At 36.0% G+C, this 19,327-nt stretch overlaps 1 protein-coding gene across 2 annotated transcripts in view; it reads left to right on the top strand.

Moving 5' to 3' along the window:
• ITGA1 (integrin subunit alpha 1) overlaps positions 1 to 19,327 on the top strand; it is an 80,071-nt gene that overhangs the window by 10,189 nt on the left and 50,555 nt on the right. For both annotated transcript variants that reach the window (XM_083817662.1, XM_083817661.1), the window contains exon 2: positions 18,624 to 18,744. In XM_083817662.1, coding sequence (XP_083673788.1) covers positions 18,671 to 18,744 — 74 coding nt within the window. In that variant the 5' untranslated portion in view covers positions 18,624 to 18,670. The remainder of the gene's footprint in view (positions 1 to 18,623; positions 18,745 to 19,327) is intronic.

Here is a 19,327-nt window from a genome sequence, read left to right as displayed (position 1 = left end):
AGATCAGCTATGTTATTTGAGCTTTATGGTTTTGTCTTGAATGATGTTGAGTGCCACACATCCTCAAATGGTCAGGTAGGCTCTTTCGTTAGGTAGGACTTTCTAAATAAAAAGCTTTTTTTTCTTTAAAAAAATCTGCCTATTTTGATTTTATACACTACCAGCTTTAAAGCACCCACATTCTTGCTACATACAAAGTTAAATGTAAAGAATACATATGGCATGTAGAAGAACGTAGCCTTCAATAAATTTTTATATTGTTTTATAGACGCTTATTTCTAAATAAAGCCAATAACTTCTCTTTTTAAGATAATCTTTTATATTATTTCCCTGCTTAAATTACTGCGAATTTGTTGCTATTGTACAGTAATGCTACTTACCGTCAGATTAGTAGTACACCAGGAAATTTTAAGTTTAATTCTCAATGAACTTTAAATGACAAACCACACTGTTCCTAGACTGTGAAGTAGTTTGCTATTTTTTGGACCCAATTGGATCCAGTTATTCCATTTAAAAATGGTGAAGAGTTTTTGCTGTGTACTGTAAAAAGGTTACAATGACAATTACGTATTTGTGCCTGCACTATGGTAGTGTATCAATGACAAAAAGGGGCAACTGTTTTGCTACTTACTTGTTTTTTAAGATGTACCAGCAAGCATCTGGTAAGAAACTATATTCACGGTGATTCTTTGAATTATTTACAATTAGAATTCTACACAGACTTTACAAATTATGAATGTTTTTCTTTTTTTTTTTTTTTTGCTACTGCTGTCATTGCATTAAGCCCCTGAGAGAAATATACAGCTAGTTGCCCAAATATGGAAGGGTGGGATTTTTTATTTTTTTGGGAAGCATTTTATAGTAAAATAAATATACATGCGTTCTGTAGACAAATGCATCCTGTTTCAGGAAACAGCTTAAGGGCTTAGTTTTGAAAGCAGGCTATATTCAGTAGTGCAGATGCTTGACCTGGCAAAGTTCCAGGAATGTAAGTGGCTTTTAAAATCAAAAGAATTGTGAGTAGCTGAAAAGTTGGTATCAGCAAAAGATATTTCTTTAACAAACACCTTAAATTCTGGGTATAGATAACACATACACAGGAGATACATGTTACCTGCAGTTCAGATGAGTAAGTGTTAAAGCTATGGGAAAATAATTTTCATGTATTTCGTTTTGAACTAGAAATAAAAAATGAAAATAAACATGAAATAAAACCAGTCAACAATATGTAATTTTTTCTCTTATACCATAAAGGATTTAGTAATTTCAAACAGTATCTGTTTTATTTTGATTATATTCTGACATAATTCTGTGAATTAGTAGCATGGTTTATCTTCCAGTTTTTCTGTTTTCAAAATAAATGATTATACGGTGTAGGACTTTTTAATAGTTACTGTGTTTGGTGGGAAGAAAGCTTTTAAAAGTATCATGAAATTGGCTTGAGCCTGATCCCTGCAGTGTAGTTAGCTTAAAAGATTCAAATAAATTCATTGATTTAGGTCATAGAGCATCTCTTGCAAACTCATACTCTGGAGTAGACCATAGTTTGTTTGTTATGTCCACTTTGGCATTAACGTCCAGTTATTATGTCAGGCTTGGGGGAGGGAGGAGGTTATAGGATAAAGCTTGCTACCATTAAGAGACCAAAATAATCCCACTAGTTAAAAAGTAAAATAATAAAAGGCAAATCTTCACTGAAATTGTATGCCATTTAGAAGTATTTAACCCAGGGAAGTCTTTATTTCCTTTCTTCTTTCTGTTTTCACCATTGTACACACAGTGTTTGAGCTAAATATTGGTAATAAATGATCTTGTGACCAGTATAACAGTCCTGTAGCTCTTCAGCTGAATTTGTGATGTAACGTGTGTGATGTTTTTAAAGATGTTGTGTGTAGTCTTCGGTAATTTTCATCATTTGCTACTGTTTTTGCAAAGGTTAGGGAGCCCTGAACATAAAATCTCTTACTTACCTGTTGAAAATGTCTTAGTTTAACTTCTCAGCTGCTGACATTGGTTTGTCTTTTTCTGTGAAAGTATATTGTAGCTGCTTTCTCTGACTTATTTAGTGTCTGAGCTTCTCTAATTTCTTTCTGGAAGCTGGATCATCTGTCCAGAAAATGTCAGTTTTGTAAAGGCAAGGCGGGAATAAAAGATGGAATCGTGTGCATGTTTTTTTAAATTTATTTTTTAGTCATACTGTTCACTTTATTTTGGGATTTTCTTACCTGTTAAAGAAAAGAAACCTGTTTATAAATGGAATGGATGTCTAGTTGTACAGGAGAAACAAGTTCTAAAAAGATTTGTAGTGTTTTGTCTGAAGCCGCATTTGTGCAGTGCATACTCTTTATTTCTTCTACAGATGATCTATGAAAGCAGTTTTCAAAATGTGAAACTGCAATTAGATGCTCAGCAATTAGGAATCGTTTGTAACTCGGAATTCCTTCAAGGTATATTAGTAATGTGGAAAAAAAAGTGAAGAATTAACTTCAGAAACCTACTTTTTAAATATGGCAAAACTTCAGACTTGATTTCCTTTTTCTTTTGTTTTAAGATACAGCTATAATGTGTATTTGGAAGAAAGCTTTCAAAATGCAGAGCTAGGTGTGTAACTTAGGTGGCTGAGGCTGATGACAGTTTCTTCTTTCACAAACTGTGCTAATGTGGGGAATCACATAGCTCAGGGTGGTGTTCTCTCCCTTCTCAGTTCCTGTTAAATGCCTACAAGTTGTTATAATGTGACTGAATTATAACTTTCAATGTTGTTGGGTCTTACAATTTTTCTATTTGATTTGATTTTGCAGATGGTATAAATAAATAGAAACAGAGTAGTTGCAGTAGTTGATTTTGAAGTGTGTTTGGTTCTATTGTAATGGCCACAACCTGTATTTAGAGACTGCTGTGTTCAGGTTTTGTGTAGGAAAATATTTTGCAAATTTATTATACTGCTACTTTAGACCTAAGGAAATGCCTAACCTTTTGGGTCTTGTGGTTTTTGTGACAGTTCTTAATTCAGTCCCTGACATGGGTCAAGCCTGGACTTTTTCAGCCCTGGAAAGAATAAACATTGGCTGTGTAGCTTCTTGTGACAGTTGCCCAAAGAATTGCTTAATAAGCTCGATGCTCAGTCCTGCCACATATTTTTATGCTTGACTCATGTAGGGCATTGACTTTGATTTGAGGATAACTGCATGATACAGAACACGAAAAAGTGTCTGAAGTGTAACAACTAAACTGTAGTGCATATTCTCTGTAAGCTTCTGAACTTGAGTGTATTAGAAATGCAGTATAGCTTTTCTGTCAAAAACATTGTCCTAACATGTCATAGTCTAAAATGGAGTGTGAGGAAAAGATCTCTGAAACCACAGTTGTTCCGTTTTCTGAAAATAATTCTTCCTCTTGTCCTACTTGGGGGTTATACAAGAAACAGCGGGGCTGACACTGGAGAAGTACTTGCTTCCAAGTCAGTGCCTTCTGGGAAATGCAACATGCAGAAGCAGCTTTCAAACACTGCCAGCTTTTGATAGATTTTGCTGTATCAATCTCTAATTTATTGCCCTGTGTTTGGGAAATGCTATGTTCACAGCTCATGTAATTACTGTCATACTGTTCTAATAATTACTGAATGTCAAGCTATGATCCTCTGGCAAAATAGCTGTTCCATTAGACAATGTTGATTGGTTGAAACTAGTCATCCTTTTTAGGAATGTACATACCAGGGTCAATCTCTGTATTATCTCTGGTCTAAAATGGAATTTATAATCAAAGCCACCCCTAGAATAATGAAGAAAGTCTTGTGGTTAAGGAGTCAAAGAGGACTGAATGCATGAAGCTTAAGACCCTTTTCGAATGTATTGTTAGTACTAGGCTAAAGGTGCTTCCTTTTCTATAAGTATCTTTGGAAAGTACTATTCCACGTTGCATAAGTATTCCTCACTGACCCAGGTGCAAAACCTCTTGGCAATAGGAGACAATTTTTAGGTTTCTTATCTGAGTGGGATAGGAAAGTGATTTAAAGCTGGGTCTGTGCCTGTATAACACACTGCAACCACAGTCTTCATGTTTCAGAAAATAGTCCTGAAGAGGGTCCAGTGTTTCAAAAAGATTTTGGATCTGATGGCAGTCAAGCAAATCTCACTTCTGAAGACAAGCTGATAATTCCCCATCCAGCTTCAATACGTATGCTTAGCTAAAAGCAGTTGTCCTACGGTTTGTTACTGAAAGCACTTCAAAAGAAGGAAATGAAACATCAAAGATACGTGAAAGTAGGTAGCTGTGTGCGTGTGTGCAAAAATGTGGTATCCTCAATGAATGTAGTTTCTTCATGGTTAAAAAAAAAAAAAGCTAACAACTGTTATCTTGTAGTTGCATTTGGTAGCTGAAGCAATGACTTTAGAACGCAGGCTTGATCTTTATCTTCAGACCTCAACATTTCCTTACAGTTGGAGGAGACTGGTAGCATATGCTACATTTAGGATATCTGATGGTTGATTATCAAATGCTCATGAGCATTTCATTCAAAGGCTTCTGAAGTTCTGAAACCTGCAGCAGGTTCTACTGAAGAGAAGTGCCTTTTCCTTTGACCTGCAGCGTTCAGACTGGTGACTTAAAGTGTTTAACACTGGTATAATCATTTTGGTTTAGGTGTAAGAGAAATTTATTAATTACATTGTTAATTATTTATCTTTTTTGTAAAGTTGTCTTAAGACCACTTCCACTCCCTTTGGTAAAGATAACTATTTTATTCCATGTAATTTATTCCTCTCCCAAGTGGAAATTGGTGTACTGCTATAGGTTAGGTAAGAGGAGCTTAAATAGACTTTTTTCTGGTTTTGGTTTGTTTAATATATTGCTGGGAGAATATCAGCTGTCTGCCAGAATGGCCAAACGTGGGGCAGCAACTGTTCTCACTCCAAGCTGGTACCTCAGGAAAATGGTGTTAAGAGGCAGAAAAGGAGCAGCTGCTTAACGAGCGAGTGTTTCCAAGTTCCGGAGCAGTGAGGAAGGATGAAAAGTTACATTTTGACAGAAAACATGAGATGCTGTGTTGGGCTTGAGACTTCTTCCCTGAAAAGAACAGCAGTGGATGTTTGGAATATCGGTAGTCATTTCCAACTGGACTATTTTATTCTTCTTTACAATGCCAGCTAATGTGATTAAGTTTTTATCCAAGGGAGAGAAGCCTTGAGCCTGGGACTAGAAATTACGATATTGAGAGCTCAAGAGAATTTGCTAATCCTGTCACTGCGTGGTCACTAAAATTTCTGTTGGGCTGGCTACAGAAAAGTCACACATGGAGTCATTGATATATCTGAGAATTGTGAAAGATGGTTTTCTTTTCATTCCCTCCTATGAACATAGCCTTTTTTTGTCTATTTTTACAAAAGTAGCATGTCTTGCTTTGTGACAAAAGCACTTTGTGTGCTTTCTAGTCAATTTCTAATAAAAAAAAAATCAACAGAAGATGATTAAAATAAACCCTTGAGAGTTTTTGAGGATGAATTTAGACAAAATAAGAGAAAGCCATAAAAAATCAAGCTGAAAAATTAAAAAAAAAAAAGTTTAAGTTTCAGCTAAAGCATTTTTATTAACCATTTTTATAGTAAGTCAAGTCAGCCAAATGGCAAGATTTTATGCTTTATCTAAGTGTCAGGAATCAGTTATTAAAAATCTATTGGTAGACAGACAGTTGACAAGTCAAGCATACAAACCCCTTGGTAAAGAAGTTTAATAGCTTAAGCAATTGCAAGCTGTCTGTATATGTTTTATGCAAGTCTACTTGCACGATCACATGCTACTTCTGTTATGACACAAAAATCGTATTAAGTGTTCAGAAAGAACCAAATTAGTGTTATTGCTGACAACAGTAAATCTAACCTTTCCTAACTTTGAAGACTTGTTCTTCTAGCCAAAAAGCTTGTAAAGTTTTATATAGTCTTTCTTTTCAAGGAGAGCAGTATTGGAATTGTCAGTGAAAAATGTTTAGAGCTTTAGACAGCAGTATTTTGGAATTGAATGCTTTCAGTTTTATTTCTAGAACACTTTTTAAACTGCTTTGTTCTCTATCTTAAAAACTCTTACTTTGACATAAGAACTGGCAAGAAATAAATATATGCCAGAGAGGAGAAAATTCCTACTACTAGAAAATAAGAAGTTGGAATTGCCTTCCAGTCAGAATAATCAGAGCAAAAGGTCTCTTTGACATGGAATTTGTTTACCCTGAAAGAGATGATGTAGCTGCCAGCAGCAGATAGGAATTGATTCAGCAATCCTGTACCCTGTGCTCTGAACAGAAGCAGAGTGCCTGCTGCTGTTGTTTTAGTGGAGAATGGAGTTGCCATGTTTATGAGTCCAAAGCTTAGCACGTATATTTGTGCCACATCTACCAGTTTGTACCGCAATACATGCCTCATGTTAGGATTGAGTGAGCAGGCAGGAACTCTTTCTCAAACTATGGCTGAGCTGACAAATGTGAAGATGCTTGCATTAGGTACCTGGGTTTATTGAGTAATTGCCTCTCAATCTCTGTCAGTCTGGTGTCTTCCAAGAGCTCTACTGATTTATTTAAAAAAAAAAACAGCTTTTTGTTTATGAACAGGCATCGATCTCACTTCATTGATCATTAAATGTGTTTCCTTTAGAAAGCACTTTTCCTCCAAAGACTCTGAAGTGAGCTGCTTTGAGCTGATCCCCTGTTTATCTCTGCACAGGTTAGAAATGTTGGCCTTAGACAAATGCAGCAGCAGTATCCAAAGAGCTATAGGCCATAGAATAACAGTAATAATAATAAGGTGCACAGCATCAGCATTGTTGTCGCAGCCTCTTAGCTGGGCTTCAGGGAAAAGCTGAACATCATCACTCCTGCTGCTGCTGAAACTCTAGTTAAGATGCTACTTACGTAAAGCTGATGCTAAATCTGTGATAGGGTGACAAGTTTTTGCAGAAGTTCTAGGAGTACTATGGGACAGAAGATGGTGTCATGAGGTTCTTTTTGCCTTTTTAGGAGGTCCTTTTCCAACACTTGTAGCTCACGTTGACTTTAGAAGACTGAGTCAGTCTTAGATATCTGACTTTAGCTTTGCAAACTTCTATTTACCCTGGACAAGTGACATCCACAAGACAAAATAAAATTTCCTCACTGATAAACTCTGTAGGGTACTTGTGTGAAGTTGATGTCGATGTTTCAAAGGAATAACGGGTTCTCTGTGCAGCTCCTTTTAATGCCTGAATACTGTTCCTGAACCAGCTTGGTCTGGACAGCTATCTTAAAATCATGGGTGTACTTCATGTGTTGTGGGTGAGAAATGTAAGTTATTAGCACCAGTAAGTCATGTAGAAAGCTCTATCTTAAACTACATCTAAAAAACAGGATGTTTTTCTCCCTCTAGAGTCCAGGTTTATTTTGGAGGGGGGAAGAGGGGAGGAACAAACCTTCCTCTTATAATCTCTGAATGGCTAGTTCCAAATTTCCCTGAATTGTTTCTTGACGAGTAAAAGAGAACATTTGCAGTAAAAAGACCTGGGATTAATTCTGTAGTGCTTTCAGCTGCCTTGCCAATAAAATCCCTACACCAACAGTACAGAAAAGGGGGTGGTCTTGCTCTTCCTGCTACTAGAGTGTCGTAGTCTTTAAAAATTAGTAGAAATGGTTGACAATGCATATAATTATTATGTATTGAGTTTTCAGCATATTGCTATTCAATATTGATAATTCGTACTCTCTTTTGGATAATTTATTAACCTTGTAAATGAAAAACAAAGTATCTTTACTATAAAAGTGTAACAAAAAATACATGTTCCCCATAAACTGTTACTGCAATTTTTAAAATTAGTTTATTTCCCAGACTGCACTCTGAAATGACAAGGGTGGAGTCACAGATCTGCGGTATATACCACTTAAAAGATGTCACACATGATCATTCTGGGGAGCAAGCTTCTAACCTACATTAGAGGTATCTTTTACTTTCATTTCAGCAGACATACACAGGTGCAAATTTGGCTTTTTGGCTTCATTGAGTTTTCTGCTACTCTCTGGTGAACGTTGTTTGCCACTTCCTGAGTTACTGGTACATTAATCTATTTACGGAAGGCTGGGTTTTATCTGTTGCCGGTAAATTATGTTCACCTTCCAGATAAACTGGAGATTAGCTACTAACATATAAAACAGCAAGCACATGAAAGTCCTTATGATTGTCCTAGACCATAAGATGAGTAAAGCTGCTTCAGCAAGGTGAGGAAATACGCATAGCAGTAGTTTCTGAATTGGCCAGTGTAATGCCAGTTGTTCTTGTGGTAGTTTCCATGCAATTATGAAAGCTGAGATTAGAACAAATTACTGCTTCTCTTGTCTGCAGTGTCTTTTGTGGCCTGCATGTGGTGGTGGTTTTTGTGGTCATTTGTACATTAGGCAGTAAGTTATGGTTTGTTTTAAGGAAGATTGAATGTAATGACCACTGTGGTCCCACGTTCTTGTCTGCTTGGATTTCTCAGTTAAAAAATTATTGTATCATCAACCCATATTCTTTAAACTGTACAGTGCAAGGCAACAACTTGTAGGTAGGGTAAGGAAATAGACTGCTGTGGTGTATCTTCGCTTTCACCACTGAGCAGTAATGAGTTTTGAACCAGAAATGCTCCATATGTCTTGATAGAGAACTGATACCATGATTACTCATGCCAGTCTGTGCTTGAGACAAGCTCAAGATACTGCTTGTAAGCAGGCTGTGCCACTCTGTTTAAACAGGCAGCACCTGCTGTGCTGTGCTCCCACAGGACAAAGCAGGCATCCCCTGTTGGCTGCTGCACAGTTGGGGATGGAGAGGTGCTTCATGTTGTGATGGTGCTGGCATCTGGGGTCATTCCAGCATTTCAACAAATATGGGACTTTATTTCCCATTACTGCCTCTAGCAATGTCTAAGCAACTATATTTCCACTGTAGTTATGTTTTGTAGTTATGGGGAAAAAAAAGTAAAAAACGACATCTTGAACAATATTATTGGCGATATAGTTGATTCTTTACAAAGAATTAATAGATTAAAAGCAATAAAAAGCTATTTGGATAATGATTCATGTTTATCACTCTAATCTCAGTGTCCAGCATTTTTAAACCTTCCAAGATGAGTTTTTAGTAACAGCAGGTTTCATCCTCTACTGTCCTGTTCTGCTCTCAGAAAACTGCATGTATGACTATTTAACTACACACACACACACATACACACAAAAAATAAAAAAAAGAATAGAGCTTAAACTTTACTAGGATACTTTACTTTGTAAAAGTGCTATCTGTATTAGGCTGTCATAGATTCTCCCTGCGCATTTTAAATGGAGTTCAGTTTCATAAAAATTCATTTGTTTTACATTTTGCTGCAACTCATTGTGAGCTGAACTTGATACAAGAAGTTTGAAAAATAAAGGAGGACTAAGAATAAAATAATGTTAAGGAAGGTGCTAAGAAAGACTTCTTAGGTTCTGGAGTTTTCAAATCCATGATTCAAATGTTAAAGTTAGGAAGTAAATATTTTAAAGAGGGAAACATGGAATTCTTTTTTCATGCAGTCATGAAATAAAAAATTGGAGCAACATAGTGGTTCCCTCTTACTCTACTAGAAGATGGCTTAGATGAAGAAAACTAATGTTGTAGTGTATTCTAATCAAAATTATCATAGATGCTGTATTATCAGAAATATTGGGAAAGGAGTTCTTTGGACAACTCAACTATAGTTTGCAAGTTGTTGTTTTCTTTTAGTATACACATCTGAAATTTAACTCCAAAGTATGTACATCCCTGCTAGGCTCTGGAATTTTTCCTTGTTCAAGCTCTGCATAACTTTATTTGGTTTGTTTGTTTTTGTTTTTCTCCAAAATTACTGCTTAACGGAGGTATATTGCACTGAAGGAAAAGAGATTTGTGAGCTTCCATCTTTTCCATTTCACTGCAGTTATTACAGTTTCTTGGATCACAGCTGAATTGATATTGATAAATTTTATAGATATCAAATATGAGCTAATCAATTTTAGCGTGTACATTGTGTGTTTTTGCTGCACTGTATAGAAACTGGTTTGAATTTAAGTTCCATAGTACTTTGGTTAGCTGTGTGTGAGACGATGACATCAAGATATTTGCATTTTCTTTTGGAGGATTTCTTCTCTTCCTGAAGCCTTGAGTGATTCAGCTGACAGCCAATGATTATGCTTAGCATAAGGTGATGAAAGAAAGGAGTTTGTAGCCATTGTGTAGTAAAGAAATGGAAAAAATGAAAGTTGTTGCTTTTCCGAAAGCTGCTAGTGCCACTGAAGCATTTCCATTCTGGTATTAGCCTTAAGTCTGCTGACTTTTGAGAAAATTTACCTGACAGTCTTTGAAAACAATTGGGGAAAAAAATCATGAATAATGATAACAGACCAGGAAGACAAAAACAAAACTATATTTCGTCCTGGTGGAGAGATAATAACAAGAGTTTTCAACTGGGCTTTTTTTTTTTTCCCCATCATTTATGTGATTATCACATTTTCCAGACTGTTCAAAAAGAATTGTGATCATTTCTGTACCTACTGGCCAATTTTATAGATGTTCAATTTTAAGTTTCGTGACATATGCTGACAGAGTATTTTTTTGTGTGTGTGCAGTGGTTCATGTTCTTTTAAAAGAGAACAGTATTTTTAATGTATAAAAAGCACCCTAGTGGCAATACATCCACCTTCAAAAGTACATTAACTTGATTGCAGTGTTTGCTAGTTTTCTCAAGTATTTTTTGACATGGTATTTTCGTTTCATTCTTAAAGATATTTTGTTAGTTGGAAAGAGAAAGTATGGTTACAAAGCATGGATTCAAAAGAAACTCAGATATAACAGCATTTGACATTCACATTTGAACACCGACAGGTAGTAATTTATTCCAACTCACATGTTTGGCTAGCAACTAGTACTTCGTGCTTTCTGCTTTCTTGATTGTGCTCTAATACACTGAGATTATGAAAGGTGTAGAATGTTTTGCAGATAATTCATCAAAATAAACCTCCTTTGAGTAGAGAATAGGCATGATGCTTACTGTTGAACACGCATCACACTATCATCTCTTTCTTGAAATTTCTGATACATTTCTGTAGTCCAAGGTCCCTTCCAACCCGAGCGATTCTATGATTCTGTGAGCTCCTACATGAGCTTCAACTCTGATATTGTACAGTACTTCTCTGATTCAAAGATGCATAAAAACTGATTATTAACCATACTGGAGTTGTCATATGTAATGATGATCACACTATTTTTTTAAGCAGTTGGGCTACCTATTGCATGTTCCAGCTACGTCTTTGGATTTAATCATAAGCATAATGTTGAAGAAGCTATTGCTTGATATAAAGTGATCTTTGTGATTACATAAGCTGGAAAAGGTACGGGAGCTCCTTGTTTGAGTGGAACAAGATTGGGGTTTGCTCCCCCACACACACGAAGCAAGTGTTAGGGAAGTTAAAGTCTTAAGAAACCTGAAAAGAATACTTAGACATATTTAGAAATTATTTAGTATGATAACGGTAATGAGGCTTTGGATAGTCAAGCAGCTTCATACTTGTATAAAAGAAAATATATGATTCTTATTGAATCTACTTGGGCTTTTCATGTAGCACAATACAAACAACATTAACTGGAAATACTTAAAGTATGCATTTTGGCATAGGAAAAGCAGACCAGTTAACTGTGTGAAGTCAGATAAAAAACACTTAGGGTTTGGGGTTTGCTAAGGATTTTGGCATGTGTTTCCCCCAACAATAGCTGTACTTGACTTGCAATGCTAGTTGAGACAAGGCTACACAGAGGAAAGCTTACAGCAGCAGGACAACAGCTGGCAAAACTGAGATCCAGCATAACTGAGCAGTTAGAAAGCTCACAGAAAAGCGATTGAAACACATTCAACTCTTCTCATCAAACTGGAGAATTTTTTTTTGTGGAAGAAAACTTACAGGTCTGTGAGCAGTTTTAGAGAGTGTTGTGAAGAACGCGTTTTTCTTTAGGTTAACAAATTCTCATTTGTTCAGTTACTTTTTTTGCCCAAAATTGCTCCATTTTAAGCTTCTGGTCTTCATTCTGGAAAGTAATATACATGATCATTTTAACCATGCATTTGTGTGAAATATGATTTAATAACAAATGACTATAAATACCTTCTACCTAAAAGGGGTCCAGAGATAGAAGGTCCTTAGGGTTGGTATATCAAGTTAGATATTAGGAAGCAAAAGTTATAGTGGGGTGTTCTGGAGGAAATGGTCTTTGATAAGAAAGGAGAATGGGGCTAGAGGGGAACACAAAGGCTGTAGGACTTGAACGTAGTTAAGTATTGATAGAAGAACTATACCCAAAAGATAGGATGGAGATCATTGGAGCCGAACTCAACCATTCTCTAGGAATTGTTTGGCTTTCATCTAACTGCTAAATTTTCTAAGCTTGTGTACATCTGTACAAGTCTAGTGGCTGACCTCACGATGTTTTTTTTTGTATGTGATTGAATATTTCTAAGTCTTTTTCTCCCTTCTATGAGAAACTGCAAAGTGCTAAGAATCATTCTAATGAGAGGCATAATTTCAAAGGTTGCAAACTTTGAACAATATGGTTTTATTCTGACAACTGCTGAGTAGGGGACGTATTCTTGGTCTCTGCTATTACATTTACAGGAGTTTTGCATGTTGCATTGTGTTACTCATTTGGGATCACATTACAAAGCCTTGATTCAGTATATTTTCAGGCTTGACACTGCATTATAAAGCTGTTTTCCAGTACAAATTATTCAGTACAAAAACTGGCAAAGGAAGCTTTATTTATGGAGTTGTACAAAGCATTTAATTGGCTTTGAAAAGCATGTGGCTACTGAATCTGGAACCACTTTCAAATACACATTCCTTTTACTTTTTTGGATATTTATGATAAGTCTTTTTTTAATTATATGGGCTTATTCCAGAAAATCAGTCTTTTGCTTTTCAAAGGTTAAAGATTAAAGAAAAAAAGCTGGAGGCAAAATTATACAAAGGTTCTTTTGTAGCCCTGAAAAATGAAAGGCTTGATTTAAGCTCTACTGAAAAAGTTCCAAAAGTTAATCCTTTTTCCTCCTCCTTTTTTTTTTTTTTTTTTTTTTTTAATATTCAGCTTTATTTGAAATACAGTGGTAGTTAGCCAGCCAGAAATGAATGCAGCACAAACTCCTATGAAGGCCTCTGTGGCCTTCCACATTAAGGCCAAAGCACTGTAGCCTCCAAGCTCACAGATGGCAATTGTACCATGCAGCCATATTTTCTTTCACTTGAAATGTCTGTGACTAAATGTCTTTTTCATAAGATGTGTATAATGCTGCAGTGACATTATCACAAGTGAGGTAAAAATAAAATGTGAAGATTCTCCCCTTTAAATTACCAGCAAAGAATCTACTTCTGTATGCCTGAGCCATTTTACAAATAGTATTTTATAGGTATCTTTGCAAGCAGATACATGTTTAATGTTCCCTTTCTACTAGCCAGATGCAGACCAGCCCTGAATCTGAGTCCTGTTGTGGTGATGCAGCTAAAAGATCCAGTTTTCTTTCACACAGAATCACACACAGATTCGACAGATGGATTCCAGCTGGCTGAGAGCAGTAGCACAAACTTGACCGTGTCAGCACTTGGTGATATCAATTTCCTCAGGTGAAAGGTTTTTCTAATTGCAAAGCATGATACCATATGCTGCTGTGTTCATATTCAGGTGTCGTGGGAGGTAAAGCCAGTACTCCCAGTCCTGCTCCTCTCAGTGAGTAACCAACATCCTGGATACTTCCACATAAGCTTCTTTCTTCACCTGTTTTATTAAAGTACAATAGAGATAGGATTTTTGCAACATGGGTATAAAATACTCTAACAGAGCTGTTAGATACTGCTTTATAAGCTAGGACATCATTCCTAATGTCACTTAGCTTTCGGTGTGTTCTGTATTGCACTCCTATGTTGTTTGCAGATCTTTAAAATACCATTACAGTATCACTGCAAGACAATAAAGCACTTTGTCATTGTCGTTTTCTTTGCAAGAGGTCCCTGAATATGAGAAGACAATACAACATTTTAATTTTATTTTAATCTTAAATTTCTTTAATTATCCAGGATGGATGCAGTCTGGAATTCTTCTCCTAAAAACATTCTTTCTTCAGACTTTCCCAGTATTTTCCAGTTGTGCGTACTTTTGCAATATATTTCTACTTTTTCTTTCCTAACTGCACTTAGACCTGCTTTGTTTCTTTGTCTTCTTGCAAAATACAAAAGAACTAATAAAGACTTCTGAAATGCTACAGCAGGAAGTGTTTGACTAAGTGTCTCTGACCGCATGCTGGTGGGGAAAATTAGCATGCAGCCAACGTGTAATGTTAAATGTAACACGCGAATTTGTCCTTTCCAAGAATAGCCACTGTTTATAGAGGATGCAATTGTTATTTGCTACAGACCATACACAGACAAAATATCCTAACTGAATGTACTCTCTTCTCTTGGTTAAGTCATTCTCCATAATGTCATCTATTGCAGGTGATTTATCTTTTTTTCATCAGTCAAGAGCCAGGTGCTAGTTAGACGTGCTGCAGCTCTGGTTATGTTGACATACTTGGAAAACATGGGGGCTCTGTGCAGTTCTCTGTTTGCAAAGATTAGAGTGACCAGGCAATAGGCACGCAGACAAGTCCTGGGGAAATATATTTTAAGCATTTTTTGCATAGTTTACCAGAATAACCAGGCAGATGACATGAAAGTTTGGTTAAAAACTCCAGTTAAATAAAACAGAAGGGAAAAAAAATATATTAGTGGCTACCGTACAAGTATGAGCTACTACTCTAGGCTTGCAATTATCTATTACAATAATATTTGTCTTGCTGTCTTGGTGACTGAGTGTTAACTTCTCATGCGCAGGTACAAACTGTGCCCAGCTACAAATGCTATGTGCACCAGCTAGTTTTCTTACTCCGTTCAAGTCAGCAGTGAGAGGGTCATTATCCCAGTTTTCTGCAGTGGTTCATTTGTTATAAAATGAGAACCTAAAAGCTGGAACTTCAGTATTATCCTCTGGTAAACTTTTATATTCTGTATTTCTGATCAGTACTTTGATCAGTCTTTTTAGTCATTCTGTTAACACGGCATGGAATGGTTCAAAATCTTAGTTTAATTTACCTACAATAACTGTGATTAAGTATATAGTCAAGTACTACATGCCTCAAAAGAAATTTTTTCCAACTATTCCCTATACCCTTCAAGAATTCTCTCCAACTTTTCTGTAGCTTTTATTTTTTTCACTACTTCTGCCAGTAGTCTTTATACTTTATCTACACCAGTTTGCTAGAACCTGAAGAGAATGCTTACAACTTAGACAGAAATTGGAAATCTGGAAGTATACAAGCTAGAAATTATTACTAATATAAAGTATCATTTTCAGTCACAGTCATTTTTTTTTTCAATATTGTGAACGCTGGTTTGTATACAACATTGTACTGAAAAATGAAAAAAAATCATGAAAGTCATAAAAGTGGAGTTATTGTTAGCTGATAGTGTAACATGGGTCACTGTAAACTCCACTTTTTCATTTACCATCTGCAGATTTCAATAAATCTTTAAATGAAAAAGTAAGATTTCATTTTAAGCAATCTGTTGGAAATGTAGTAAGATACCTTTATTAAGTATTTATAAATTAATCTTCCACTGCGTAGTACAACCCTTACTTTTATTCAAAATTATTAGCTCATGATGCACATAGAAGCCACAGGAAGTTGTGTAATACATCTGCATATGAAAATAAGCCACACAAATTGCATACAAAAATCAAACTTCAAAGCATCTGATTTCAAGCTAAAATTGAATGGGAAGTTGGGAGGAAAAGGATAACTATACTGATCAAATCAAGTATTTGGTCCAGCGTCATGTCTTCAGGAGTAAATGTAAGATGATACCCAGAGACAAAAGATAGATGAGAAAGCATATATGTTATTCCTCCTGTGTATTCTTCCATCTTCAGAATATTTCCAGCTAAGGGGAATTCCTGAATTTGATGTGGTTTCTGTATGGTTTGTAACCTGCAGTAGCTAACTACCTCCATTAGGTTACTCAGTTATCCATTGAATATATGATATTTACCATCCAAAATATCCTTTGTTGACGAAGTCTCCATCTCTATTCCCTGCTATGTGGAGAGTCACCTCCTTTTTATTTCTGACCAGTCCTAGCTTGTTTGAATTCTTCTAGCTCTGTCTTTTAAGAACCATTATTATTGCTGGTTCTGAATTGACCTCAATCAGAATCAGAAGGCTTTTAGGGGGTAGTAGCAAATAGCTGGCATTTTCTATTTGTCATCTAGTTTTCTTGTTTTAACATTTCAAAGATTTTCAGACTTCCTGTTATAACCATGAGGATCAGAAGTGTACTCTTTAAAACTATAGGGATTGAGTGTATTGTGTAACAGAGTCAGAAATTTTCAAGACAATTTAGTACCATGAACACACTGTAAAAATCACAATAGTTGCCGATGTTGTACTGTGAAGAAACTCCTCTTTCAGCAGAGAATGGAATGATGTGAAAGGGTATCATTGACATGGCAGGGCTACAAAGCTGGTGAAGGGTCTAGAACACAAGTCGTATGAGGAGCAGCTGAGGAAACTGGGGTTGTTATTGACCTTATTGCACTCTACAACATCCTGAAAGAATGTTGTGGGGAGCTGGGGGTTGGCCTCTTCTCGCAGATAACTAGTGATAGGACACAAGGGAACGACCTCAAGTTGCACCAGGGGAGGTTTAGGCAGGAAATTAGGAGACATTTCTTCTCAGAAGGAGCAGTCAGGCATTGGAACGGGTTGTGCAGGGAGGTGGTGGAGTCACTGTCCCTAAGGGTGTTTAAGGAAAAGTTGGACATGGTGCTTAGGGACACGGTTTAGTGGGTGATACTGGTGGCAGGGGAATGGTTGGACCAGATGATCTTGGAGGTCTTTTCCAACCCTAATGATTCTATGGTTCTGTGATGTGTAATGAAGTTATACAGAACACAGACTGCATATGTAACCTTCAATAGCCTTAGAAGAAAGTAAATTTGAAGAGATGAACTGGAATCTGTGCCTTTTAAAATCAAATTATGTTTTATGTGGTAAACAAGAGGGAAAAGACTTCTAGAAGGATGTTCTGCCCATCTCATTCAGGGGCTAAAGTGAACAGACTTCCAGAGGTCTTGAAGAGGTGAGTTGACATGGATGGATTTTGCAACTACCTTTCTTCTTTAGCTAAACAACTTAGACTCTAGCAGATAATCTCATTAGAACAGTTTCACTGACTAAGAGGTAAATTGGGATTTTAAATGATGGCCAGAATACCATATGTATGATATTCATAAAAATAATAAAAAATATTAATAAAAATATTAATAATAATAATAGCTGTTACGTTTACTCTGAAAATTAAGTTAAAAGATTTGAGCCAATGATAATTTTACTGATTTTTTAAATTTTGCAATTTTGTTGACTTTGACTATTCTTTGATGACTCCAAAGAAAAAAGAAAGTAAAAGAGAAAAACCTCTATTGCATATGAAGAGACATGGCAGCATTATTTAAAAGTAAATATCAGTGGTTAAGACAGAGAATGCAAGTAGTTAAGACAAGAATGCGTACTTTTCCGGCAAATGCTTTCCCCTCAGACCATCAGCCATGAATTTTTTCTCATTGCTTGTAATGAATCTTTTCTGAAGAGTAAAAGTAAACACGATTTTAATGTGTCCACTTCTTTTTATTTCCTGACTCTGACTGGAGGAAGAAAAACTGAAATAACACAAAAGAAACTTTTCCTTTTTCTGCTGTCCAGTGAAACCGGAAATACCTACTCAGTGATAAATAGTCTTTTTGTGATAAATAGTCTTTTTGTGATGATTTTACTCAATTAAGCAGGGAATGTGATGCTGAGAGGGACAGATTAGCACTGACCATTTGGGAGCTTAATTATAGTGACAAACTTTCTATGAGAATGTCATCATCTCAATGGTGAATAACACAGAAGTATTTTAGTGACTGACTGGACATCATTTGAATGCTTTGACGTGCAGCAAGTATTATGGATTTGGATACTTCTATGTAACTGTTAAATGTCAGTAAATGATCATGAAATGCTTCTTTGAAATGAAAATAAAGATGTATATAATTGTTTTTAACTAGTCTTGATGTTCTACAAATTCATCAAAGTTTTGGTTCTGTATTAAATAGCTCTGCAGATGGAAGTCAGTGGTTGTCCTTCAACAGGACAAGAATGGAAGAGATCACTGCTTGAAATGAAGAATAAAGAAAAGATAAAAAGCCTTATTTAATGTATAAGTAGTGATGTTGACCAGTAATTCAGTAATTTTGACTTTTAAAACTAACATCTAAGTTTTGGCTATAGAAATCTGTCTGTGAATATAGATGCATATGTATGTGTGAGAAAGTACATTTTAAATCTTTTACCAGCTGTGGTAAATATATTCAAAATACCACTTTCAATCCCTGTCTTAAACCCTCAGTAAGTCGTAACCGAACTTTGATTTCTGAAAAGTTTGGGTTTTCATGCATATTGTTACATGTTGTGATTTTTTTTTGTCATTGTTTTTTGTTTTTTTTATACAGCTCTCCTTCATCTCGTTGCCTCTTCCAATGTTGATGTGAAAAATTCAATGACCTTCAGTGGGCCTCTGGAAGACATGTTTGGGTACACAGTTCAACAGTATGAAAATGAGGAAGGAAAGTGGTAAGCTGCTTTTCTTGTCTAAATTGCAAATTAACACATATTCAGTGACTCAGGTTCTATACTGTTTTTTCTAAGTATGCCCCATAACTAAGGGTCAGTTTTCTGTCAGGCTTATTTGTATTTATTAAATCTATGAACAGTCCTAAAGAAATCTCCATACACTGGGAGACAGAGATTCAAATCTATATCTACATAATTTTCTCAAAGAAATAAATGAGTTCACAAAGTGGGTAAATTACCTGTGTGCTGGAGCTAAGAAAGCTTTATGTATGCCTGAACCATCTTTTTTTCTGTTTCACAAAAAAAAAAAAAAAAAGTCACAACAGTCATGATTCATCTTTTCCTTCTATTAATATATCACCAGTGAAATTGCTCCTGTTTTGCCTAACCTGTTTTTTCTAAAGTTTTCTGTCAGTGGTTGCCAGAACTGAGTTTTTGGTGGGACTGGTGGGAAGATTTCTCTAAGTATTTAGTAATGCAGTTCTCCCTCTTCTCTTTTGGAGGTCTAATTGTGTCTTGCAGTTGGCAATATATTTGCATTTGGGATTTGGAGCCACCTTCTTAACCTGCCATTTCCTTGCTT

This window comes from Anser anser (assembly GCF_964211835.1).
Source record: "Anser anser genome assembly, chromosome: Z".
Classification (NCBI taxonomy): domain Eukaryota; kingdom Metazoa; phylum Chordata; class Aves; order Anseriformes; family Anatidae; genus Anser; species Anser anser.
The sequence above is the reverse complement of the archived record's forward strand: the minus strand, read 5'-3'. Positions and strand labels throughout refer to the sequence as shown.